This window comes from Sinocyclocheilus rhinocerous, unplaced genomic scaffold (genome assembly GCF_001515625.1).
Source record: "Sinocyclocheilus rhinocerous isolate Xijiao unplaced genomic scaffold, SAMN03320098_v1.1 scaffold284, whole genome shotgun sequence".
Taxonomy (NCBI): domain Eukaryota; kingdom Metazoa; phylum Chordata; class Actinopteri; order Cypriniformes; family Cyprinidae; genus Sinocyclocheilus; species Sinocyclocheilus rhinocerous.
This window is the reverse complement of record NW_015628031.1, coordinates 322,746-348,152: the sequence shown is the minus strand read 5'-3', so window position 1 is coordinate 348,152 and position 25,407 is coordinate 322,746. Positions and strand designations below refer to the sequence as shown.

At 34.9% G+C, this 25,407-nt stretch overlaps 3 protein-coding genes across 5 annotated transcripts in view; 2 read left to right on the top strand and 1 right to left on the bottom strand.

Annotated features, from left to right (window-relative positions):
* The first annotated feature begins 1,730 nt into the window (after positions 1-1,730).
* Positions 1,731-5,837, top strand: LOC107737156 (uncharacterized). Its single transcript, XM_016548595.1, has 3 exons — positions 1,731-2,261; positions 4,783-4,969; positions 5,105-5,837. The coding sequence occupies exons 1-3, from the start codon at positions 1,731-1,733 to the stop codon at positions 5,269-5,271; spliced, it is 885 nt and encodes a 294-aa protein (XP_016404081.1). The 3' UTR covers positions 5,272-5,837.
* Positions 5,838-6,109: 272 nt separating this feature from the next.
* LOC107737157 (60S ribosomal protein L37-like) lies at positions 6,110-8,850 on the bottom strand. Its single transcript, XM_016548596.1, has 4 exons — positions 8,753-8,850; positions 7,754-7,889; positions 6,854-6,938; positions 6,110-6,213 (listed from the first exon to the last, which is right to left on the bottom strand). The coding sequence occupies exons 1-4, from the start codon at positions 8,753-8,755 to the stop codon at positions 6,144-6,146; spliced, it is 294 nt and encodes a 97-aa protein (XP_016404082.1). The 5' UTR covers positions 8,756-8,850; the 3' UTR covers positions 6,110-6,143.
* A 1,774-nt stretch (positions 8,851-10,624) lies between these two features.
* LOC107737155 (alpha-2,8-sialyltransferase 8E-like) overlaps positions 10,625-25,407 on the top strand; it is a 16,080-nt gene continuing 1,297 nt past the window's right edge. The window contains exons 1-8 of one of the 3 annotated variants that reach the window (XM_016548594.1): positions 10,625-11,082; positions 15,715-15,822; positions 17,612-17,710; positions 21,760-21,852; positions 22,107-22,193; positions 22,344-22,488; positions 24,487-24,599; positions 24,688-24,780. In XM_016548594.1, the coding sequence (XP_016404080.1) occupies positions 10,952-11,082; positions 15,715-15,822; positions 17,612-17,710; positions 21,760-21,852; positions 22,107-22,193; positions 22,344-22,488; positions 24,487-24,599; positions 24,688-24,780 (869 nt within the window). In that variant the 5' untranslated portion in view covers positions 10,625-10,951. The remainder of the gene's footprint in view (positions 11,083-15,714; positions 15,823-17,611; positions 17,711-21,759; positions 21,853-22,106; positions 22,194-22,343; positions 22,489-24,486; positions 24,600-24,687; positions 24,781-25,407) is intronic. The other 2 variants (XM_016548592.1, XM_016548593.1) reach the window with 2 other exon arrangements.

Sequence of the window (25,407 nt, the reverse complement as noted above, 5' to 3'; positions counted from 1 at the left end):
TTTAAAATGACACTCACACTTACTCAGGGTCAGAATGGCTGTTTTTAGCAGGGTGTGAACCTAGATATTTCTTAGAAAAACTAAAAAAGCCAATTCTATATCTGAAGTGTAATGTTTGCTCACCACTGCATCTATTTCACTTGGGAAATCCACTGTTATGCAGTTGTATTTTTTTTAAATTAGCTACATACATGCAGAAAAAATATTGTATTTTTTCCTTTTTCTAACATCAATTGAGGCCATCCATGACATTTCACAACACATACAGCGACTGTGTGTTTGTGCTTCCAGCATAAGTGGTATATTCCCTGTGGAAGCATTACTCATTTCTAAATTGCTTCAGATAAAGTCGCCCGCAAAATGAATTGACGCAATTATATATACTTAAGGGACCATCTAAAGGGACTCAAGCCTACGGGAATCAAGGTTAGGTTAGCATATTAAATATGTCTTTGATGGCTTTAAAGTAATAAGATGAACAGGGTTTGTGATTGTATTTACATGAACAACTGAAAAAGACTCATGAAACTACAATGTTAAACTAGACTATACTGCTCTCTCTCGGCCATAATAATGAATTGCATGGTGAGAACTTGGAAGAATCGCCTCGAGACTATAATTAGCTACTAAAAAATATTGAGATAACAGCGTTACTTTTGGTGTTATTTATATACTATTATGTTACTTAAAATATTTTGAATTCAATTTTTATATTTTCAGTTTTCTATTAAATTAAATAGCTTCTGACAATTGTAGTTTTTTTATAGGCTAGTTAAATTTAGCTTTCATTTCAGTTTACTTGTAGCAATTTTAGTAGGCTACTTCGTTGCAAATGTAGTTTAGTTGGCAATTCAACAAATTTTCATTTTTTTTTTAAGTTTCAAGATTTTTAAATTTACGTTTTCATCTAATATTAATATTGTATTTCAGCTTTATTTCAATTTAATTTTAACAGATTTAATTAACAGTAAAAAACCCTTGCAGATATTAATATTTTAACTAACGTTCCCCTCGGAAAAATTGGTTAAGAATGAGCCTACATCAAGGAAATGTGTATGAATTTTAGGAATAGGCTACTGTACTTTTTTATTCAGAATAATTTGGGGAACAAAAAGTTTATATTTTGATACATTAGAAATGAATTTTGACGTGTTCATACTAAACTGTACAAGAATGCGTTTAGCGACATCACGAGGTAGCTCCGATAGAAGCAGCAAAAACATGTAAATATTAATGTAAATTTGTTTATATAACATTTTATTTTATACAGTCACCAACTCATTATTTCCTCATTGTTCTCTGAACTTTCCTGGTGATTTTGTTTTGTTTCCAGAGTCTCACACAAGCGCTTGATTTCGCCTCAGCTGAAACTCTTCAAAAAAGTGCGCGAACCGTCGCACGACTCCCAGCATAAGTGCTTTTACATATTTAACTTCATTACTGTGCTATTTTGAGGACTTACGAACAAAATATTCGCCAAAGAATACACCAAAGAAATTCTCATCTCCGAGGTAAGATTGCAAAGTTGTTGCAAACTGTCGGTGAAAAGCCAAAGCTCTTGACGCACTCTGGCGGAATTAATTGATGTCAATAGGGCGCACCTGCGGTTCAACTGTCGGCTGTCAGTTTTAGTCATTTTATTGATATTATTTTACATAAAAACATAAATAATCAGAGGTGCAGTTAAGCAAACATCAAAATCATATTGTTTTGTCCTGATTTGTGATTAAATGTCGCAGCTGGGATCGGCTGTGCCCTCATCAAACTTACCTGAGGGCCTCCCGGTGTCCAGTTTGGCCCTGCTGATCCTGGTGCTCATTCCCTGCGTCCTTCTGCTCCTGCTGCTCAACTGCCTGTTCGTGGGATACAAGCTGTTCCGCATGGCCCAGAGGAAGAGAGACCGCTTCGGGTCGGAAATCTCGCTCATGCACTCGTCGTTTTCCACCCGCCAGAGAATCACCCGCTTCTCTGATGAGCCTCTGTTCGCTCCAAACAGAAAGACCAGCTACGTCTCGGTCTCGGAGCCGATGCTGGCGCCTCCCATCACCTCGTCCCTGACCTCCTCAGCGGAGAGAAGGGCCACCGGGCAGCGCGCCAGGTTTGTTCGCCCGAATAGGGCCACTTACGCCGGGTCCGAGTCTCTGCGTGTGCCGAACGTGAGGACGAGCGCCCCGGTTCTGCTGCAGTCCAGTGATTCGGACACGGAGCGGGTCAACACGGTGCCACCGAACTCACCAGCACTGCATGTGACTCCCAATGGGGTAGGGTCAAAAACACTAAATCACTAAAACACATGATTTAATGAAATATTAAATAATCTCTTCTACTAATTTGAATATTAATGGAAGATGTCACGGCCTAATGGTCTCATATTTAATTCCGTGGTTCGTAGAAATGGTCATTTAAAACTTTACTATAATATGCCATTTTCATATTGTGTTTACATGGCATTATAACTTACAGAAAGCATGGTAGTGCCATATATTTGTTTTGATTGATATATTATGGGAAAATGTTGTTTTAATACCATGGTTCTTTGAAATGGTAATTTTAAACTATGGTACTTTGCCCCTTTTTATATAGTGGAATTCTACATAGCGTTGTAATGTCCAAAAAGCATGATATTACCATACCATATCCAATAATAGCACAGATTTGTTTTGATTATGATATATAATAGGAAAATACCTATTTAATACCATGGTTCTTTGAAATGGTCATTTAAAACTTAAAGTAATTTGACATTTTCATATAGTAGGGGGTTGTAAAAAAATTTTTTTACCATAGCACCATATTCAAAAGTGCCATAGATTTGTTTTGATTATGATATCTTATGGGAAAATGTTGTTTTAATACCATGGCTCTTTGAAATGGTAATTTTAAACTATGGTACTTTGCCCCTTTTTATATAGTGGAATTCTACATAGCGTTGTAATGTCCAAAAAGCATGATATTACCATAGTACCAGATCCAAAATACCATAAATTTATGGAAAATTACTACATGCATTGTGTATGGAGTAAAACATTGGTGGCAATGGTCAGTGCTAGTATATTCCTTACAAATTGTAGTCCAATACTGATTTCAAATTACATAACGATAATTGTAGTTAGTAACGTTATCCATTACGGTACACATTTTAGGTAATATAATCATCAGACTACTTTTGATTACTTTTATATTGCTTGTGATCTAACTCGTTTATCACATTGATGTAAATAGGATAATATTGCACCATATTGTACGGTGGCCGAGAGAGCTCAACACGCTGCAACTTCAGAAAACACACCCATAATCATGAAAAGGAATACAAATTGGTGTTTTACTTCCACTAATGGACATTTCAGCTTGAAACTGCAGTGAAATGTATGTATATGTACATTTAATGTAGCTAAAATATAGGCCGAAGCATTTGCTTTTTACGGTGGCCGAGAGAGCTCAACGCGCTGCAAATGAAAAAACACCTGCAAATTAAGAAAACATCTTCATCAATTTGACAACACATGACCTGCAAATGCAGAAACGCGCTGCAAATACTCACAACACAACCAAATAAAGAAACGTGCTGCAAATACTCACAACACAAAGAAACGCGCTGCAGATACTCACAACACAAAGAAACGCGCTGCAAATACTCACAACACAAACAAATACAGAAACGCAAATACAGACCACAACGGGAGGACCCCAACAATGCAAAAATTACTCCAACAAAACGAAAATTAACCATGTATTTTTTTTTATTGATTACCATTTGTATAACCACAGTTGTACAAATAGCTACCATGGTTAAACTATGGTCAGTGTAGTAAATCCATGGTTAATTTGTGGTTACCATGGTTTAACTATAGTAACCATTTTATGTTTTTATTTATTTTTTACATAATAAATGTATTTATTAATTATTAATAGTAAAACCATATGGTTAATTTTTGTAAGGGAAGTTGTAAAGTAAGTTAGTCGGCTTACATGCTTTCACAGTTACAGTAATTGTGTATTTCGTCAGCTTATTTAGACTAATAAAAAAAAAAAAAAGGAAGCAAAGGAATCGTGTGATCAGGATGTTAAAATAAACAAACAAAAATCCCACCTTTCAGAGCAAACATTGATAAATATGTCCCAGCCATGTTCGTCACTTTGTGGTTCCCTTAAACATTTCCGATGTGGTCTGTGCCTATTTGCAGCACGTTTCTTTATTTGTTTGTGTTGTGAGTATTTGCAGCGCGTTTCTGCATTTGCAGGTCATGTGTTGTCAAATTGATGAAGATGTTTTCTTAATTTGCAGGTGTTTTTTCATTTGCAGCGCGTTGAGCTCTCTCGGCCACCGTAATATTGCTATAAAAATGCGAGGAGAATAAAAATATATTCCGTTTGTTATTTATTAACAACATTAAAACATTATGTCAAGGTTTATTAAACTGGGGTTCATGAAGCCTTTTAATGTGTTTGAAAGACAAAAGCCTTCCAAAGACAAAGAAAGTAACTGCAGTCTGATTACAAGTATTTTAAAATGTAATATATAATCTAATTACAAGTACTTTGGAATCTGATTACATAATTCAGATTACATGTGATCAGTTACTAATCCAGCACTGGCAGTGGTCTCCATGATCTACTTATCTCACAAAGCTTTTGGAAAGTGCAGCCCAGTTTATTAGTTGTAGTCGAGTATTTGACGAGGAAAACGATTGCTTTCGGTACAGTTTTGGCTCCAAGTGAAATGCAAGGTCAAACTTGCCCTTGCCCTTGAGTAATTTAACCGTTTAACTGTTCTGGTTACAGTTCTCAATGCGGATGACTTCCATGCGTAGAAGCAGCACCATGGAGCTGGAGAGCGCTCCTCTGGATAAGATCCATGTGGAATGCGAGTCTGCCAGCATCATCCAGCCGGAGAACTTCTGCTATGTGGCGTCATCAAGCCCCTCGGCTAGGGGTTCAGGACTGGACAGTGACTTTGGAGCCAGTGCAGGTTAGTTTCATGATCTCATTCATTGAATTGAGTAGACTTCAAATGCTACATATACACTACAAATAGAAAACTTCTGACTGGTAGTGTATATTTGGAGTCTGTCCATTCTTTTAATTCTCCTAACTGTTCATTTAGGTGTATCTCTGCGTATCCTTTCTATGGACAGTGATGGTTTCCCGGGCTCTGTCTGGCCGTCCGCTCTGGAATGGGATTACTACGACCCAAGTTACGTCACTCAGAACCACGTCCCGAAGCACAGACCTCACGCACCCCCCATCACTACCAAACAGTACTGGGTCTAGAGCCCGAGCTCCATAGTGAGAGAGAGAGAGCCTGATGAACACCAGAACAAGACTCGATTCAGCCATTCTCATTCTAGAACTTCAGTTGAGCGGAGTCTAGTTTTCTGTCTGGGTTTAGAGCACTTAAAAACGTTCACATGCTGTTTTAACTGCAACACATCACATGTCTAATCACACGCACACGATTAAAAAATTCTTCACAATCACAGCTTACTTCTGCAGCAACTCCAAACAGGTTTGTTCTGTTTACAAAAATGCGTTTATAGAATCACTCCACTATTGCTTTCACTTTAGATCACTTTGATTGACACGGCCTTTGTTTTACACGTAGTTTCTCACTGCATTGTAATCTTTGTATGTTTGCACATGATTCTCAGCATGGAGTTACTGAGGTCTACAGAAGAGGCTGTTCGAGTACTTCACAATTTTGACACGGTACACATTCTTGTATTTGTAAAGAAAAAAGTATTTAGATTGTGCTTGAATTGAATAATAAAGTTTTAAAATACAGGGTGTCATTTAATTGCTGTGGACATCTAATGCAATTATTAAAAAAAAAAAAAAACTTTAATGTTTCAAAATAATCGTATTCCTTAAGATCAGTTTTCATATATGCATTAGGAGTTTATATAGCAGAACAGCTGATCTTGAGATTTAAGTCTCAACTCTATAAAACCATGCAAGCTGATAAAGACCAACTAGTTTCACCATGTTACTCTTTAAATAAAACCCTTTTCAATCAAGTGTTTAGTTTGCATCAATATTAAAAGGCAACTTGTTTTCAAATGGTTTGAGAAGTTCTGAGTATGTTTGTGAGACAAAAAGATTCATTCAGACAGACATTTCAAACACCACTTTTTATTGAAAACAGTTTATGAGGAGCTGGACGCAGCCACTGCTGCCCGACGGGGCTTGGGCACGGTTCCCTCACGGAACCCATTTCTGAAATACACAAAAAACATACTTGAGTCAACAGCACCACAGGATGTCACAGACAGTGCTAAAGATAATTCACAAGCCCATACCATGACAGCATGGGTCTCAAATCTATCGATCAATTCCCTCTTAACAGTTTCAAAACCCAACTGGTTTGCACAAAAACGGAACAGAAAACAGACCCTAAAAGACACCCATCTAAATGTACAGGTCAGGCTTACCTCAGTACAAAATCATTATCACTGGACAGTCATTTGTTCAGACATTTATTTTTGAACATCATTGGTAAACCACTGTACAAATGCTAAATTTAACCAGAGTACAGCCACTCAGGTTTTAGGCAAACAACAAATCTCAGGATCAACAGGGACGTTTCTATCATTGTCAGTCAAATGTTTCGGCATCAAACCCCAATCCCTGTACCCAGCTTTGAACTTTCACTGTATTAATGCAGGATAATATGCAAAGGAAAAAATTTTTAATTATAAATTACATGAGGCAGGAATCTGAAAAAAAAAAAAAAAAAAGATGCCAGGCAAAACACACAACAGTTCAAAAATGCTTCAAGAAAACATTAAACCAAAAGATTAAAGTATGAAAAAGAAAAACAACCTTAAAAGCATGAAAATTCACTACATTTACTCACCTGAACCTGCGGAACACAACCTTCAGGTGTCTCATGCGGCCGGTTCCTGTGGTGCTGCGCCTCTTGGCCTTAACGCTCCAGTTGTCTACAAACAAATACAATTATATTTCAAACGCATGAAAATAACATGCATTCCTCCAGCAGTCCATAAACATCTCCGGCTTACCTCCGTTCAAACCGGTTATCACTGGACAGTCATTTGTTCAGACATTTATTTTTGGACATCACTGGTAAGCTTTGAAACGCCAGACAGAACACATGCGTTTTTGCAGTTCTCTCTCAAGGAATAGTTCACCCAAAAATGAAAATTTGCTTTAAAAAAAAAAGAAGGTGTTTTAATTTTAAACCATTGCGACTGGTCAAGGAGTCCATAATCCACAAAGCTTCAAATGAAAATGTTTTGAACTGTTTTCGCTTATAAGCGGCGCTTGATCTGTGCATATTTCTCTCCCTATTCAGAAGAGACGACTTTTCACTGGAGAAAGCAGTATTATGGATAGAGGACTTGAAGTCTTAATGATTGATTTGTTTCTTACAAACGCACAGCTTTTCACTTCACAAGATGTTAACTGATGGACTGGAGTGGTGTGGATTATTGTGATGTTTTTATCAGCTGTTTGGACTCTCATTCTGAAGGCACCCATTCACAGCAGACGATCTATTGGTGAGCAAGTGATGTAATGCAACATTTCTCCAAATCTGATCCCATGAACAAAAACTCATCTACATCTTGAATGGCCTGAGGGTTTTTCAATATTTTTCCATTTCTGGGTGAGCTAATTCTTTCATATTACCTACGCTCCCGCTTGAAGCGTGTCAATAAAGCTACTTGAATCAAAATCAATGCAAAACAACCAAATATTGAACTGTGATAGTTCACAGACAAATCAAGACACTTACACTTTCTCTTGCGCTTGGCAGGGTAGCCACACTTTCCGCAGGTGGACTTCTGCAGGTGATACGCCTTGGATCCACAGCGGCGGCACAGAGTGTGCGTCTTATTATGACGCTTACCGAAAGATGACGTACCCTTCGTCTGAAAAACAAGAAATTCATCAATTCACATTACTGCTTGCATCTTAAATGCTCCTTTTCATATGACAGCTGTCTCAAAACATAGCAAGCTGCCTACCTAGATAGCATTCTTTCATGTGCAGCTTGCTTGGTTGGGACACTATTATGCCTATAAATAAAGTTTATGTAGGCAGCTCACTATGATGACAGCTGACTACATTCTGAGATGACCCTCAATATGCTGTCTAACTAGGTAGCCAGCTAGGTTAGATGAAGGTAGATAAATGAGTTTAGACTATGATGCTCAATAAGTGTGTTTAGACACAATAATGATAAAAGGTAACTAAAGACCATGACTTCCAAACAAACCTGTTTAGGAAGGAAAGCTAAATTGAAGCTAAATTGGCAGTGAGATTATAATGCACAAAAATACTGTCTAGAAAGGCAGCTTAATAGACTCGGACCCACAGCTCAGCATGTTTGCAGAAAGGTTAACCACCTAAACTCATGCCACTAAAGTCTCCAATAAACAGAACTCGCTTCGTAACGCTGGTCTGACAGTTTCATTTACACATTTAAACAGCCGCAGACATATTGACATCCAAAACTACGTATTTAAGATTAATCGAAATGAACACTGGAGATAGTTTAGAGCTAACCGGTATATTTCTCGAGCTCGTTAGAACTGTCCGAAAGGCTAAGCAACATGCTAACCGATAAAAAAATATCATCTATAACCTCTCACCATCGAGGAATCACAGACATCATGGATGATATTGAGCCTTAAATATATATGCTTGTGATATTTTTAATGGTACAGTGCTTAAAAACAAGCCATGAATCAGATGTTAGAGGATTTTGACGGCAAGGCGCTGCGAAACTCACCATCTTTCCTCAGAGCTGATTCGAAAGAGACCGGAAGAGACGCTGGTGTACCGTTAAAACACCACCGGCGCGCTTTCGGTGCAACACCTAAATACGTCCCCCTACTGTTACACTGCGGAGTTCTTCATTCACAACGACAACAAATGAACATACACCAATTATTTTAATTGTAAGAAAGATCAAACGTATTTTTTATCTAAAAAATCCCTGTTCTGGTCACAGAAAGTTTTTATTAATTACAGAAATGGCATGTAGATCTGTGATAATAACAAAGAGTGAAAAATTTAAGGGGGTCTGAATACTTTCCGTACCCACTGTATATTTACACAGTGAAAACATACACATTTCTTCTTAAGGAAATGTGTTTTTACATCTATAGGCTATCCTAAACAACTGTATGCTAGTTTAACTGAGCATTGTATATGTAGAGGTTAGGTTTAGAGGGAGGATTTAGTGTAGTAGGCGTATTAGCCTTAGCCTATATAAAAACAGAAATCAGTGGAAAGTCCAGTAATATTTGATTGTGTGTGTGTGTGTGTGTTTATTCTTGTGGGAACAAAGCCAGCAAGTTTTATTGATTTGTCTTTTCCAAACGGTCTTTGCTAGGGCTCACAGCCACCGACGGCAACCATAAACATAAATTACAGAGTTGCCAAAAACGTCTGGACTCAAGTCGTCCCTGAGACAAAAAAAACAAAAACAATTTGAAATGACCTTCATTAGGCTGCCACAAGCCTCTGATATCACTGAATGGCAAAGCTATTCTTTCCCATGCATTTCAAGTCTTTGACCCTTGTTATAGCTATAATATGATGTAATTCCCTTAAATTTGATGTGAAAGATCAAAGCATTCATTTAAAAGGGGGATGAGTTACAGCATAACAGGGTTGAAAACATAATATGTTTACAGCGTATTATTTACTAAATCAAGACAATATTATTATATTATAACATGCAAATCATTTTAACAGAAAAAGAATGCTACAGTATAGCAATCAAAAATGCACAGTAAAAACGTTCTAAATCTTTCTAGGGTTTTCTATACTATATTACTATATTGTGAAAAAGTATATAGTATTAGATGTGCCATTTTATTGGAAAAAAACATTGTAAAATTATGGGTTTTGGAAGTAAAAAATATGGATGAATAAAATTAAATTAATGAAATGAATGGTGAGCCTACTTTACAGTGAATGTACATACTTGAAAAGGGCATTCAGAAGTTTTTTGATTATATTTTATTTAAATAGTTCCTCTTAATAACAACAACAACAATAAAATAATAATAATAATAATAATTATTATTATTATTATTATGGGAAATGTGGACGAAAGCTTATTTATTCAGCTTTCAGATGATGTATAAATCTCAATTTCGAAAAATTGACCCTTATGACTGGTTTTGTGGTCCAGGGTCACATTTATTATTTAACACTTTACAATAAGGACATATTATTTAATATTAGTTAACATGAAGTAACAATGAAAAGTACTTCTAAAGCATTTATTAATATAGTTCATTTCAACATTTATTAACATTATTAAAATCGAAAGGTAGACATTAGCCTATTTAATTGATGTGAGTTAACATTAATAATGAACAGTTAATGAACGTTAACAAAGATTAATAAATAGCCTATACTGTAACATACGTATTGCTCATTGATGGATAATTTTAGTTAGGCTAATACAGTAGCTACCTTATTGTAAAGTGTCACCCGTTAATATTATTTTATTTAGCCTAGTTAATGTTTACGGCATTCTTTTAATATCAAGTTATCATAAATGCGTTTTAGCTATGTCTCACTGCAAAGCCCCAATTCGTCCTCGTGTAATTGCAGTCATTTCCGCCGCATCACGTTTTCTCTGGTTTCATGAAGGGTTTGACAGCAGAGTCTGCAGTGCCTCGCTGCCTCATTGGTGCTGATGAGAGGGAGTGGAGTGCGTCACCGCATTCTGCAGGAGCGTCGCGTGATGCAGGTTATGCCAGATTTACTACACGTCCACATATAGACGATAGACCTCAATGGGCAGCTGTAGCTTCGCTATATCTGACAGGTTGCTCAACAGCGATACTGAGGCGAAAAGCAGCTGCTATGGAGCCTGAGCGCGCATCGGTGAAGACGGTAAACACGCGCGGGTGTGACTCAATGCGTCTTCTGTAGGGCAAACGCGACCGTGGGGTTTCTCTTCTGAAGGATGGGCTACTCAGATCCGACAGCTAGTAGAGATCTGTTGGGAAACAGATCCCTGTGTTTTATTTTCATATGTGCTTTTGGACTGGTCACCTTATTTCAGCAAATCCTCTATGGCAAGAACTATATTAAAAGGTAAGGTGATTATTTTATTAAATGGTGCATAATGAAAAAAAAATCCATATTCTATGAGGGTATGTGGATAATAAAGCAAAATAGCCTTCAGTAATTAATCTTAGTCATATTGCACCCACATTGCTCCAAAATCTCTTTTAAACTTGAGCTCCATTAAATCATGCCATACACAGTCCCCTGAATGACTGTCTATGCAGCGAGATGCTTAAGTCTGTTTTTCTTCTTCCTCTGTGTTTATTTTTCACGTCTTGGTTTGTTTTTTACCTTCTGCCCTTTAAACAGCTCATACATCTTGCGTAAACCTGTGTGACAGCAAAAAGTCATATATTGCAGAACCTTATTATAAGCAATTGCGTCGCTTTGAAGATAAACTGGAAGACTGTGATGTAGCCTCTGTTTTTTTTTGTTTTTTGGCATGAGCACATAGCCTAGATTCAAGCACTAGAAATGAATTATGCATTTTTTTAAATCATGGTGGTGTTTCGTAAGACCCAGATTTCATGCCTTTTTTGCGGCCACTTGCATCAAAATGACATCATACCTACCGAGAATAAGTCCCGGAAGGTGAATCATTTTAGTTTGTTGTTTTCGGGAACGGAGGTAAGCAGAGTGAGATGGCTCAGCATTGCGAGGGTGTTTGAGAGTGCGTGTGTGTGTTTGTCTATGTAAAATGGCGTCTCTCGTAAGGAGCGCCCCGCAGTGCATTATGGTTCCTGCGTCCCAGCAGATGCCCATATGCTGAATTAGAGCATAGAGCATTCTCACACTCCCACCTGAACCCCCCTCTTGCGTCTCACACACACTCAGGATTCATGACATCAGAGGCTGACGGCTGCGGATTGCATGAATGCTGTTCTGTACCCCGTATCTATTCTGCTGAAGTGGAGAGAAGCAAGTGTAGGGGTGGGTGAGTGCTTTTGGCTTTAACTGCAGCTTCAAACCCAGCAATGAGAGTAAACGGAGACCAAATGGAGACTTTTGAGTCTTCTGCTTCTCAGATTTTCTTCTGTCAAAAAACCCTACATCTCGTGTATTAGTGTTTCAGAACAGCGAATGAAAAACTAAGATCAGATTTTCTAAGAAACCATTATGAAAATGAACTCAAATCCAATCAAATTAACTCAAAACCAAGCAACAGTCTGAATATGAAACATTTATCTCCCAAGACCAAGTTATCTGGGTTATGCCATATATATTTTGTTTGCCAAGGCAAATGCTATTTACTATTGATAAGTGGCCAAATGGTAGTGGCTATATTTCTGGTTAAGGATTTGAACAAATCTCAAACCTTGGCAAATAATAAAAACACTCCCAAATCCCACTAACTTGGAGAGGGTGTCAACTTTTAACTTTTAAGCCATATCAAGGGGTATTGTAGTTGAAAATATATAGTGAAAATATTCAAAACACCTTAGCAGCTGCATAGAAATGCCTTGAAAATCAACCCTACTGAAGAAAAAACAATAGCAACCCTCATAGAATTTGTAATGGTTATAATGTCTATAATGGGAATTGTATTGGTTTGAATGGAAACTGTAATGGTCCCTGTGGGTTTCTACTGGTAATTGTTTGCCTATTGGTGGCATGTTAAAACCACTAAATTCTAATGGGATGGCCACAACAAAGATAATGGTTTAATGGTTAGAAGTTAGTGGTTAGTAATGTTTTTAATGGTATTTTTTGTGGAAACCATTAGAACTTCTTCAGCAGGGAACCACAACATCCAGTGAATCTTGCCACCATGCTTTACATATATTCAGATCAAAACTGTATTTACTTTACAACAGGGCTAGTCAACTAGCTTTATTTGAGGGCTGGATTATCGAACTGAAAATTTGAAGGGGACCAAGAGGGTGAGGGCCGTCCCGATCTCTTTCTGGGGGGGGCTATAAAATTAGAAATTCAATTGAAATGCATATTCAGCAGTAAAATGAACTAATATTACCAACACCAAGATCTATAAAAGATTGCTGTCTGACAATCAATTCAAAAATAATTAATTAAGCACACATTTTTCTGTAATTAATCATGATTAATCACATATTTATATTGTCATAATTTCACATTGAAACTCCAAATTAATGTAGACAAATGTAGAAAACGTAATGACAAATGTGTGCATTAATAATGCATCCACAGAACTGAATAAAACGTCCTCTTAAACGCTCCTGCCAGGTGAAATTACAACTTAGAATTATTAAAAACACTTTATGCTGGAATTGGCCTTCTAATGTCATTGCAAGAAGTCTTAAAGCTGTCAGGTTGGCGCGGAGTTACAACTAAAAATAAAATCGCACCGAACTGGCCAGGACAAGAGGTGATTGCTGCATATAGACGTTTGTGCATATGAATCAAACACAACAAGGTTATTTTATTACATTTTCCTCCTAGCTCCGATTACACTGGTGCTAGATTGAGGATCGGCATCTGCAGTCTTGTGCCAGGCTTGAAATTTCCTCTTTGTCCTGGAGATATTGATTGGCTAAGTGGCTGTGCCATGCAGAAAAAGTATTGACATTTAGCTACTTCTTCAGCTGTGACCTCTTCATTATCTACTGGACTGCAGAAACACATCTGTCCTTCATATGCACCTTCTCTCTCCTCTTCCCATTGGCAGCTGAGTTTGCGTTTCTCGTCGAAGTGCTGATGTCCACATTAAATTGATGCTTTTAAAGACACGTAGAAAATGGCTGCGCATGTACTACAGGGACTAGAACTGGTTTAGGACAGCAGATTTAAAAAAAAGACCACATGAAATCAAAGTTTTCTGAGGTTTAGTCCATGTCTCGAAACAATTTTGCATGCTTTTTTCCAACAAAATTCTGAAACTAACTGACATCGGTTTAGTAAAATTGGTAAATGTTGTTGTAATACATACACTAATGTAGTACACCCCCAAAACAAAATCAAGACTTTGTAAAAGAGCATAATAGGACCCCTTTAATCCTAGTTACATATTCACTTTTTATTATGATTTTACAATATGTTTTAAGACGTCAATGTCTTATCTCCCAAAACGCCTGTAAATAGTCAGGATTATTGCAATCCCCCCCCTTTTTTTAAATATATTTTGCCAGTGTTTTAATCCATAAAGCACTGAAGACAAAACAAGCACCAGTGAGATTACTATCCAGAAATATGCAAAATAAGACCATGTTCAACATCTGTACTCAGTTTTAAATATTATATAGACTAGTGTTCAAACGTTTGAGGCCAGTAAAATAAATTTATTCTGCAAGGATGGATTAAATTGATCAAAATTGACAGTAAAATCATTTATAATGTTATAAAAGATTTATATTTCAAATAAATGCTGTTTTTTTTTTCTCTATTAATCAAGGTATCTTGAAAAAATCAGCTTTTTCAAAAAATATGAAGCACCTCAACTGTTTTCAACATTGATAATAATCAGAAATGTGTATTTTTGAGCGAATAAATGCATCCTTGGTCAGCAGATGAGAGTAAAAGAGCATAATAGGACCCCTTTAATCCTAGTTACATATTCACTTTTTATTATGATTTTACAATATGTTTTAAGACGTCAATGTCTTATCTCCCAAAACGCCTGTAAATAGTCAGGATTATTGCAATCCCCCCCTTTTTTTTAAATATATTTTGCCAGTGTTTTAATCCATAAAGCACTGAAGACAAAACAAGCACCAGTGAGATTACTATCCAGAAATATGCAAAATAAGACCATGTTCAACATCTGTACTCAGTTTTAAATATTATATAGACTAGTGTTCAAATGTTTGAGGCCAGTAAAATACATTTATTCTGCAAGGATGGATTAAATGGATCAAAATTGACAGTAAAATCATTTATAATGTTATAAAAGATTTGTATTTCAAATAAATGCTGTTTTTTTTTTCTCTATTAATCAAGGTATCTTGAAAAAATCAGCTTTTTCAAAAAATATGAAGCAGCTCAACTGTTTTCAACATTGATAATAATCAGAAATGTGTATTTTTGAGCGAATAAATGCATCCTTGGTCAGCAGAAGAGAAAATCTTAAAAATGTTAATGGTAGTGTTGTAGTCATCACTTTCGAAATCCTCCTCCGATAAAATTATTCATTGTTTTTCATAATTTATTTTGACATTTTTACAGAGGAAAGATCTAAAATGTGTACATTATGTGTATCAACACTTGTTTTTTCAAAGGTTTGTTACACTTCCAAATGTATGAGTGTCTTTGCATTAGATAACAAAATGACAAACCAAGTGACCTTCAATTTAAGGGAAGAAAGGGCAAGCACACTTGACTAATTTACAGCCAAAATGACTCAGAAAAAAATGTTGTGAGAAAAGCTTGTGCAGCATTTGGTTGCAGATTCCACTTGGTTTGATATTTTTGTCATCTAATGCAATGATAGATATTTTGAAGTATCTAAAAACTTTGGCACCACTTTACTGCACATGTGAACTGCAGCTGTTCTGGATTGCTTCTTTATCATGTCACTTTTTCACTGAAGATTATCAATGGCACTCCTGACATCATACACCAATTTTTACATTCTTTGATTAAGCCAAACCAATGAAAACCTCTTACAAATCTGTGTGTGTTTGACATTTTCTGCTGCCTTGAATGAATACATGAAACCTTAAACGACCTGCCTCATTTTCTCACTAGTGGGCAACAGTTTTCCCGCCTCAAAGGATTGGAGGTGGGCAACTGGAGCGGGCTCATTAGTTTCCCCGATGACGGAGGGATGAAGCCGGCCAGAAATGGGAGGAAAAGGTACAAACCAGCACAGCAACCTCTCAACAACACCACCAACACTCTAGAGAGACAGTGAGAGAGAATGCCACATAGACAATGATCAACCGCATGCATGTCTGGACTGGAGACACATCCAATCCCATCAGCCAATCAGACGAGCAGAAATAAGCAGCTGTGGCAACTACAATTTATCAGAGCCAATCAGAGGACCAGGACTGATTAGAGTTTCACTTGTAGATTTCCACACAGCAATGATCGCTTCAGGACGTATTTTTCCCATTCGTTTTCTCCAAAACCACCCGATTTGAAATGAAACTTTGATTTGAAACAAAAAGTTTTGAAACAAGTTATGAGAAAAAAGGTATAAGTGTGTGGTTTTGTTCACAATGGAATACGAGCTTACTGCATACTGTACAATATATGCTGCATACTAGCAATTTTTTGTGAAAAGTAGTAAGTGAAATCATTTGTATGTCATGCACTGCAAAAAAATGATATGTTTGTCTTGTTTTCCAGTACAAATATCTAAGCATTCTTAAATCAAGATACATTTACTTGAGATGTACGATGGGGAGGTTATGCTTAAAACAAGAACAAATAATATTGAAATATCTACGATAATATACGAAAAATAATATAGTTCTCTCTTTGAGTTCAGTTTATTTTTCTAACACTGGCAGATATTTTTTCGTTTCTAGAGTTTGCCACTAAATTTGATATTGCTGCATTGCATGTTCAATTTAGAAAGCGGCATTCAATCGTGTAGGAAAATATTGTGGTTATTTTGCATTTTGATCAAATTTTATGACATTTTCCCATGCTGTTTGCTTTATTGTATAGGCAGGGCATGTTATATGCATGTCGAAATAGTAAGATTAGTATGCTTTTCTGAACAAAGCCACTGAACTTAATTGGAAATGGACTACTTGCTCTATAAAGCATCGCAAATTACAAATGAATCAGATTATGGTACGTTATAAGCATATAAGTATAAGAAAATTCTATATATTTGAAGTTTATTGCAGCATTAAAATATATAAACATTATATTTACTATACATTATGATTAAAAATAATATAATATTAATATAATTTACATTTTAATTGCATTGTTACTTGTACATGTTACATTGTATACTTGAAGTTTATTGCAACATTAAAATATGTAAAAAGGATATTTATTAAACATGAAATATTAAACAAATAATAATATATTGTTATTGATGTAATCTGCATTTAAATTGCACATTATATGTATGCCGGAATAGTATGATTAGGGTTAGTGTTCGTATTCTGTTTTAAACAAAGCCACAAATGAGAATGAACTGTTTATCCCATAATAAAGCATCGCAAATTATGTAGTTGAATCAGATTATGGTACAATGTAAACAAATTGATACTGTAAAATTTAAATGTAAACTATTGATTTGAGGTAGAAAGTACTATATATTCGAATTTCAAAGTACATTAAAATATGTAAAAATTATATTTATTAAATGATTCCCGATGCAAATAATATAATATTATTGTTTATATAATATTTAATGTTGATACGCACACAAAACGTTATATTTACTAAACTTTATATTTATGAAATAATTAAACATTCATATATTAATATGTTATGAAATAATAATATATTATCTATATCATTTATATTTAAATGCTTTTTTTCTATGGAGGAAACGAATGGGATTTTTACATTTGGGGAGCCCTGCTCTTGTGCTCTTTTGTGGTTGTCAGTACTGGGACAGGAACTGAAGGGTCATTGAACTCTAAACCTAATCCACTTGTATGCATCTTGACAGATGTGTCCGTCAGAATTTTCAGCGTTCTGAGGCTCAGAGCTCCGTAGTTTTCACGCCCTGCCTAGCTGATATTCAGAAGAAAAAAAAAGAAAAGAAAAGGTAGGCCACACTGATGGCATCTCCAGTTCACCTCCTTGCCAACCTTACGTTCCCCCTTGAGGATGTCTCTTCGTCTTTTCCATCCGGTCTGAGAGGGTCCTACTGCTCATGCTCAGTGCTCGGTGCACCGCCGCTCCGTTTGTGCATGTTGTCTGCAACCCTCCATCCGCCCTCGACCTTTGACCTTTGACCCCATCACCCCCTTCCCCGCTCCCTGAGGTTGGGAGTCCTCCCTTGTGTTCCTCTGGATGTCATGGGCCCCTGTTTCTGTGTCCCATCATGCATTTCTGAAACCCCTCCACACCTCACCTGTGTGTGTCATGAGCACACTTGAGTGTGTGTGTGTGTGTGTGTGTGTGTGTGTGTGTGTGCACGCAAACGGTTTGTGTAGTGAAGTATGTGTGTGTGTGTGTGTGTCATGTGACTGGATTCCCGCTTGTACATTGTACCGCCTCTCTTTGACCTGAAAGATTTATTTTTTTTGTCTTTTCGGTTTTCTTTTCATCTAAATGATCAAAGAGCGCCCATGATTACCCAGTGTGCACCTCTTCAGGCTACAGCACAGTCGCATGTCATGACGTCACTTCAGTCAGAGATGTATGGAATCGCTAAATGTGTTTCACTTTTTTTCTTCTGCCTAGTTTTTCATGCTCCTTCACTTTGTTTCTTTCTTTTTTGTCATTGCTCTTCATTACAAACCATTATTTTAATTAATTAGCTCACATTTACCTTTCATAAGTTGGGTGAAGTTAATGGTTTTGCTCCAAAACCACTAAACAGCATCTTATTTATTATTATTATTATTATTAAATACTCAGTTTTTTTTACAAATATATTATTGCAATAATTTAAATAATACAAATAAAAAATGTTGTATTATTATTATTATTATTATTATTATTATAAAATAACAAGAAGAATAAAATATATATATAAAATAATAATGGAATGAAAAAATCGGAATAATAATAATAATTTATTATAACGATATTATTATAATTATTATGTTATATTATTATTATTATTGTTATTATTAAATACTTAGCCCTTTATTTTACAGTACATGCAGTATTATTGCAATAGTATCAATAGTATGACATAGTATCAAATAATAACATTATAATAATAATAACATAATATAATAATAATAGTTTTGAATAAAAATAATGATTATTAATAATAATAATAAATAGTAGTTAAGAAAATAATAATAAAATAATAACATAAATAATAAAATAAAATATTTTTGAATAATAATAATAGTTATATTATCAAATAATAATATAATATTAGCATTTAAATAATAATAAATGTAAATAATAAAATGAATAATTTTCAAAAAAATGAATAAATGAATAATCATGAATAATATGATAAGAAAAATAAGAAATGTTATATTATTAAGAATTATGATATTTTTATTTGTAAAAATATCATATTTTTATATTATTACATCATCAGTTTTTTTATTTACAGTCCAATAGTATTATTGAAATAGTAATATATTACAATAATAATACATTTAAATAATTAAAATATTTTTCGAATAATAATAATTAATTTTCATATTGAATGTGAGGCATGTTTCCCTTCTTTTTTGTTCTTAGCTGATCACATGCCTGGCTAATGCCAAGATACAACCGCTAAGACGTGATCTTAAGACAGTAACAGTTAAGAAAGATTTTGTTACTGTACAAAGCTTTTAGGATGGAAAGCATAATTTAAATCATGTTATTATTTAACAAAGAAGAACATTGAAAAAAAGGGTGTAATGTTTGTAGCCTTTTTCATCAAATTCCTTTTACATAAAATAATCCATTTAAGTCTGGCATAATAGCACCCATTAGCATGATAGTAAATAGATAGATGGGAGGTCTTTGGCTCTGTGAAGGCTGTTAGCAGCCATTTTGGCTCTGATTTCATTTACAGTAGCAAGCCATCCACCATTAAAGTCCATTTAAAGCCCATTAAAATGGAAACATGAATCTCTGAGTATGTTTTCATAAATGCCGTGCCTGAGGCAAGACTGAAAATGGCAAACAGAGACATATAATGAGAAAAACACTTCCTGATGCAGTCTACTTGCTCATAGTTTACAGTTCATTCGTTTAATCCATGTTTTTAATGCATATTTTCTGTATTTCTGTTTCACAACCAAGGTGAGGATTCACATTTCATCCATTCAAAGCCTGCTGCCTTCTCTTCATAGTGGTGAATTTGTTATTTCTTTTATATTTCTCCTCAGAGCATCAGAAAAGACAGTTTTAAGCTGATTGTGTCTTGCGTAACAGAAGGAGCGAGTCTTCAGAGCAGCTTGTCAACAATCCTCAAGTGGCATTCCTATTATAATCTGGAACCAATGCAAATGGGATCAAACAAGAATCCTGTTTCACAGCGCACTATAGAGAGCGTAAGCATTTCTGCTCACGAGAGTCGAACAGTGAGTAGTTCACTGTTGCTTCATAAAAGATTGAAATGCTAAATAGTGCATTTTCAGTGAGTTTTAGTACACTACGCATGGCACAAATAGGCCTGTTTATGCTTCAAACCAGTGATTCTTAATCTGGTGGCCTAAGCACTGTGTCATAGGGGCCACAAAAATACTTACAATTATTGTGGTTCTCAATTCCAGTCCTGGGGGCCCCCTGCTCCACACATTCTGCATGGCTCCCTTATTTAACACACCTGATTGAGATCATCAGCTCGTTAGTTCAGTTCATGGATCGCTTTCCTAACGAGCTGATGATCTCCATCAGGTGTGTTAAATATGTGCAGAGCAGGGGCCCCCAGGACTGGAAAACCACTGCTTTAAAATAAGCGAAAAATGAAGGCTTATTTTAATTCATTCCTTCTACAATTTTTATGTAAGAACCACACTCTCCATGCACAATCTTGGAAAACCTGAATATATGAGTGAGTATTAAAAGTGTGATTTTTCGACATTACAAATTAATAAATGTTAAAAATAAATGAATAATTTTTTAAAAACAAGAAATAGGCCCATGTTTTTGTTTGTTTGTTTTTTAGTTAGTTATGTTGAGATCAAAAAAAGTTTTTTAGGTTGAAATTGCAATTTGTTAGTATTTATATAATTCAAAAATATATATAATATTTAAAAACCAATCTCAAAAATCACAAAACAACAAAAAAAAAGATAAATTTTTAATAATAAATAAATTAAAAATAAATGTTTTGTACAGATATATATACAGTATATATTTATTTATTTTTTAAGCGCCAAAATATTTGATAAATATAAATACAAATATTTCTTAAAATCTGTAATCAGAAATGACTAAAATTACTACAAAAATCATGTAAATTCATTGGTAATAAAACAAGTATAAACCCTGAAGAACATTCAGTTATTGAAACTGAGAGTTACTTCTGCAGCTACAAAAATGTGTAATTATTTTCATTAAATATTATAATAAATATAATTGTAAAATGTATATTGGCTAAATATTTAAGTATTTAATAACAAAAAACAACAACAACAACAAAAGTTTTTATTAAGCAGCTTTGTCATTACAGCAGAAGTACCAGGAATATCATAAACACTGACAATGAGCGGACTCTAATATAGAATGTACATGCAATATAAATAAAGAAAATATCTTCTTTTTAAAAAAAGATTTATTTTGCCATTTTTTGCCTTTATTACGATAGGACCGTGTAGAGGAGACAAGAAGCGAAGTGGAGAGAGAGAGGGAGAGGGGGATGGGACCGGGAAAAGTCCTCGAGCCGGGATTTGAACTCGGGACGTTCGAAACGCAACACACTGCCCATAGGCTATCAGTGGCAATTAAAGAAAATATCTTAACTGAGTCTTAGCGGATTCATGTTTGATTCTATTAGGTTTGGTTCCGAGTTGTGACAGAAATCCACTGGTGTTTCTTCAGGATTGTTTGACCAGACTGCAGAGACGAGAGCGTTGAGGATCTTCAGTTAGGTTCTCCATGCTGGAAGCTCATCTCAGGTTGCTCCTGCAGTGTGTGTGCGGTGCGCGTGTGTTCAGAGGACACGTGTCTGACTCTGTGTTCTGGCAGGTATCTGGAACACTCCGAAGGCTCTTTAGAGTTCAACTCCACTTCCTGCAAGGAGCTACGGCAAGAAATCACAGATGTGAAAGTACTGACCATGTAAGTTTCTCTCTCGGATGTCTGTCCGTGTCCATACAGAGCGAGCGTTCCAGCGGGAGTCACATTTCCTGATGAATGTCTCGTCTCGAAGGACAAACCCTGTGAAAAGAGCATCTATTTAAAGAAATACAATATTTGAGCAAGAGCACCCTCTCCTTTCCACTCCATGGCGTTTCATAAGGAAAGCTACTTGTAGCTGGGACTGCTGCTGTTTTTCTCTTATTTAATTGACTTTATGTGTGCGTGTGTGTTAGGGTGAAGACATCAGAGCTGTTCGAGCGATGGAGGAACCTGCAGGTGTGTAAGTGGGAGCAAAACAAGGAGGAGACCGATAACTTCAAGTGAGTACATGACCATTTTTCTATTTTATCTCCCAACTTCAGCACAATCTTAATGGGATTCCTTCGTTGAAACAAAGGAATGATGTCATCTCCAATAGGATTCTTTTGTGGTAACGAAGCGATGATGCCATCTCTCCCCCTGTCCAATAGAATGTCTCTGTCCCGTTGCTGCAATGCCCCCTCCTTCCTGTTTACCACTAAGAGAAACACTCCCTCGGGCACCAAACTGCGTTATGAGGTGGATACGAGTGGAATCTTGCACATCAGCCCGGAGATCTTTAAAATGTTCCCTGATGTGAGTGTGAAATCACGCTTAATGCGCTGGCTTTGACTACATGAGCTCGGAAGAGCAGATGAAACTGCGAAGATGATTCCTATTGGAATTTTGATCATCATTTAGAACTGATTCGAATTGGAATGTTCTAAATAGATTCCTTGTTGTAGGATCGTTTAGAGGATAAAATGTACGGTGGCCGAGAAGTGCAAAGCAAATCACAATTCTGAAAACAAAATAACAAATTACAAACGCAAATGCAAGTCTAAAAAACAAAATAACAATTCAGAAAGCACAACAACAATTCAGAAAACATTATAACAAGTCAGAAAACACAATGACAAATCAGACAAACCGGAAGAGGTAGGTATAGTTTGAGACAGCGCCATTGGTTTGGGATTACTCACCGCTGTTGTGTTTTCTGACTTGTTATAATGTTTTCTGAATTGTTGTTGTGCTTTCTGAATTGTTATTTTGTTTTTTAGACTTGCATTTGCGTTTGTAATTTGTTATTTTGTTTTCAGAATTGTGATTTGCTTTGCACTTCTCGGCCACCGTAAAAATGGCCATTCAGGAGATCAAAAAGAAAATCTTTTAGATTAAACTTTAACGCCTTTAAAATATTTCCTTTTTTTAGTAGCAATACATTATTCCAATGTAATAGAAGTACATTTCTGAATAAATTCTAATTAAAAATATTCTAGACCTGTAGAAATGTTAGTTAATCCATTTTATTTACATAAGATTCTTATTTGATTCTTTAGGTTTGATGCCAAATTATATTATATTATATTATGTTATATTATATTAAAATGAATAATCTTTAGGTTTGTGGCCAAATTATATTATTTATATTATATATTAAATTGTGTTGTATTATATTATTTCCTTTTTTAGTAGAAATACATTATTCCAATGTAGAAGTAGATTTCTGTATAAATTCTAATTAAAAATGACATAATATTCTATCTAGACAGAATTCATAATATTCTAGAACTGTAGAAATGTTAGTTAATCCATTTTATTTACATAAGATTCTTATTTAATTCTTTAGATTTGATGCCAAATTATATTATTTATATTATATATTAAATTGTATTATATTATAATTATATTATTTATATTATATATTAAATTGTATTATATTATATTTCCTTTTTTAGTAGAAGTACATTAATCCAATATAATAGAAGTAGATTTCTGAATAATTCTAATAAAATATCCTATCTATTAATAATAAAATATATAATACATAATATGTGTATTACATTATATTATATTATATTATATTATATTATAGTATTATCTTTAGATTTGTGGCCAAATTATATTATTTATATTATATATTAAATTGTATTATATTATATTTCCTTTTTTTAGTATAAATGCATTATTCCAATATAACAGAAGTTGATTTCTTAATAATTCTAATAAAATACCCTGTATTCTATTCTATTCTATTCTAATCTCTAGGTTTGAGGCCAAATTATTTTTTAGGCCAAAAACATTATAGTGCATAAAGGCTTTAAGTAAAGTGTTACCAAGTTATAATTAAAAACTACACAATAACCTCGATCAAAGAAGAATAATATTAGTTAGTTCATATGATTCACAAAAGATTCTTATTATGTGATTCAGTTAGGATTTACTCCAAATTCTAACAAAATTCCAGTAGGAATCCTGAGTAAATTCCATACGATTGGTTTGACTGCAGTGAAATAGAATGTAAATCAAAATGGGTGAATTGACATCTGCATATATGCTGAGATCTCCACACACACACACACACACACACACACACAGCTGAATCTCTCACATGGTGCAGACACCTGATGAATCAAGCATCCTTATCCTTAAGTATCAAGACAGCCGTTACCTAGCAACCTCTGCAGTGATCACACCCTAGAAACCCTATGCCTGCAACAGTTGCCAAGCAACAATCTCCAAGCAATCATCCCTGTAATCCCATTTGGGTTGCTCCTGTCCTGTTTCTGAATGTATTCTGTGCTCTGACTGCAGGACATGCCCTATTCCAAATCCCAGTTTAAGAAATGTGCTGTTATTGGGAACGGCGGCATCATCAAAAACAGCAAGTGTGGACGAGAGATCGACGCAGCTGACTTTGTCTTCCGGTAAAATACTGTTGTTTGTGTTGGTTTGTTTAGACATTATGGGAATATATAGAGGCATCTGCTGAACGACATGCCAAATCTCTTTCAGATGTAATATTCCTCCCATCTCAGATATGTACAGTGAAGATGTGGGATCTAAGACTGATCTTGTTACAGTAAATCCCAGCATTATAACTGAGAGGTACACACACACACACAGATGTTACAAATGATTATTATAGGATTTGCTCATATTGTAAATACCAGTGTCTGGGTGAATCTCACAAAAACATGTCCAGGTTATATTAAAAAAATTCTAATCTTCATTCATTCATTCATTCTTATTTATTTATTGTTTGTTTGTTGCCAATATTTACCCTTTTAATTTATGTAAAGAATTCTCATTATATCCTGATGATTCTTGTTATTCTAATATAATAATCGTACTGTGATATTTATTTATTTATATTTTTCAAAAATCAGCTAGCAAAACAATGCTCATAACTTACAGGTAACACAACAAATACTACCATGATGAATATAAATACTTTGTGATTGAATTAATACATATGTATCTTGAGAGTTTGCTGTAAAAATGTGTTAAAATAAGGGTAATTTAAAATAAATTCTAATAATAAAAACTAATAAATAATATTCTAAAAAGCTTCATTTTATTTAAGCAACATTTAAATGAATTTTATTAATTATTAATTTTATATTAATATAATAATATTAATAATTATTATAATAAATGTTATTTTTATATATTAATCTATGAATTCACATATTAAGTTATATTAGTAATAATAATAATAATAATAAATAATAT

Bases quoted from the DNA above. Each gene is read 5' to 3' on its own strand.
- LOC107737156 (XM_016548595.1), top strand. From the start codon at position 1,731: ATGTCGCAGCTGGGATCGGCTGTGCCCTCATCAAACTTACCTGAGGGC. The intron at 2,262-4,782 runs GTAGGGTCAAAA...TTCTGGTTACAG, and splicing joins TGCATGTGACTCCCAATGGG to TTCTCAATGCGGATGACTTC. The intron at 4,970-5,104 runs GTTAGTTTCATG...CTGTTCATTTAG, and splicing joins TGACTTTGGAGCCAGTGCAG to GTGTATCTCTGCGTATCCTT.
- LOC107737157 (XM_016548596.1), bottom strand. The intron at 6,939-7,753 runs GTAAGTGTCTTG...ATTTGTTTGTAG, and splicing joins TGCCAAGCGCAAGAGAAAGT to ACAACTGGAGCGTTAAGGCC. The intron at 6,214-6,853 runs GTGAGTAAATGT...TGTGTATTTCAG, and splicing joins GTTGTGTTCCGCAGGTTCAG to AAATGGGTTCCGTGAGGGAA.